The following is a 1,108-nucleotide window of genomic DNA, read 5'->3' as shown; positions in this document are numbered from 1 at the left end:
CGGCGTGCTGGTCACATTAGTGCTCGCCGGCAAGCTGGGGGACTACGACTACGGGGACATTCCCCTTCGCGATTCGGATGGAGCCTGGTTCCTGGGCTGGGGCACGATTTTCATCGGCAAACTGGTGTTTATCTGCGCCATCGGACAACAGATGAGCTCTGAGGTGAGTTTGGGTGGATTGAGCCCAAGGCTTGGTGAAGTTCAGTTTGGGTGAGCAATCCTCCATTCGACTTATTACAGAGTTCTAGGATTTCTGACGCTTTGCAAACGGGGATAACACGCTACCCGGACATGAATCCCTTAATTGAACGAGAAGTAAGTTGCGCCTTTTATCATACCCGAGATAATACCACTTACAGGATACCTATTTTTATATCTGATTCTCGTGATTTTACAGATTCAGTGGTTTATCCGCCAGATACGAATACAGGAGATTCGATTTGGTGCTTTCGATCTCTTTTATTTTGATTTGAAATCTATGAATAGAGTAAGTACCTAACGTGGCCCACCCCGATGCAGATTATGAGTTTCTGTTAAATCGTGTTTTAACAGGATTTTTTTTTATCCCTTAGATTATTGCTTCCAGTTTAACATACATCGTCGTTTTAGTTCAATTCTCAGCAATCTCAGCTCAGGGGCGTAGTCACCAAAAAGCACCATCTGATAAAACTTGTTGATCGGATTTATTGCGGAAAAACTGTGGACACAGAAAGAAAAAATTGACAGTCTTCTGAATTATTCAAGGTGGTGGGTTCGTTGTCGTTGGTAGGTTGGTTGCTGAAGGTTGCTGCCTGGGCCATAGGTTCCTAGTAGACGCCTAGTAGACGTAGGCGTAGGGGGAGGCGGCGTAGCCGTAGCCGCTGTAGCCGACGGCAGGCACGGCGCCGTAGGCGGAGTAGGTGCTGACGGCGGGGACGGCGCCGTAGGCGGAGTAGGTGCTGACGGCGGGGACGGCGCCGTAGGCGGAGTAGGTGCTGACGGCGGGGACGGCGCTGTAGGCGGAGACAGCAGGGTAGGCGGAAGCGACGTAGGGGGAGGCGAGGTACACGGCCTCTGCACCCTTCAGGTCATCCCCCTCAGATCATTGCTTCGAGTATGACATACATCG

General features: G+C 50.7%; 1 protein-coding gene across 1 annotated transcript; it reads right to left on the bottom strand.

Moving 5' to 3' along the window:
- Window positions 1-664: 664 nt before the first annotated feature.
- LOC127750640 (pupal cuticle protein G1A-like) lies at window positions 665-1,081 on the bottom strand (the record flags this gene model as incomplete). The annotated part of the gene is made up of 1 exon (XM_052272807.1): window positions 665-1,081. A coding segment is annotated over one exon (264 nt), but the record flags the coding sequence as incomplete, so codon positions are not given.
- Window positions 1,082-1,108: the final 27 nt, after the last annotated feature.

This window comes from Frankliniella occidentalis, unplaced genomic scaffold (assembly GCF_000697945.3).
Source record: "Frankliniella occidentalis isolate FOCC.00 unplaced genomic scaffold, Focc_3.1 Scaffold226, whole genome shotgun sequence".
Classification (NCBI taxonomy): domain Eukaryota; kingdom Metazoa; phylum Arthropoda; class Insecta; order Thysanoptera; family Thripidae; genus Frankliniella; species Frankliniella occidentalis.
The sequence above is the reverse complement of the archived record's forward strand: the minus strand, read 5'-3'. Positions and strand labels throughout refer to the sequence as shown.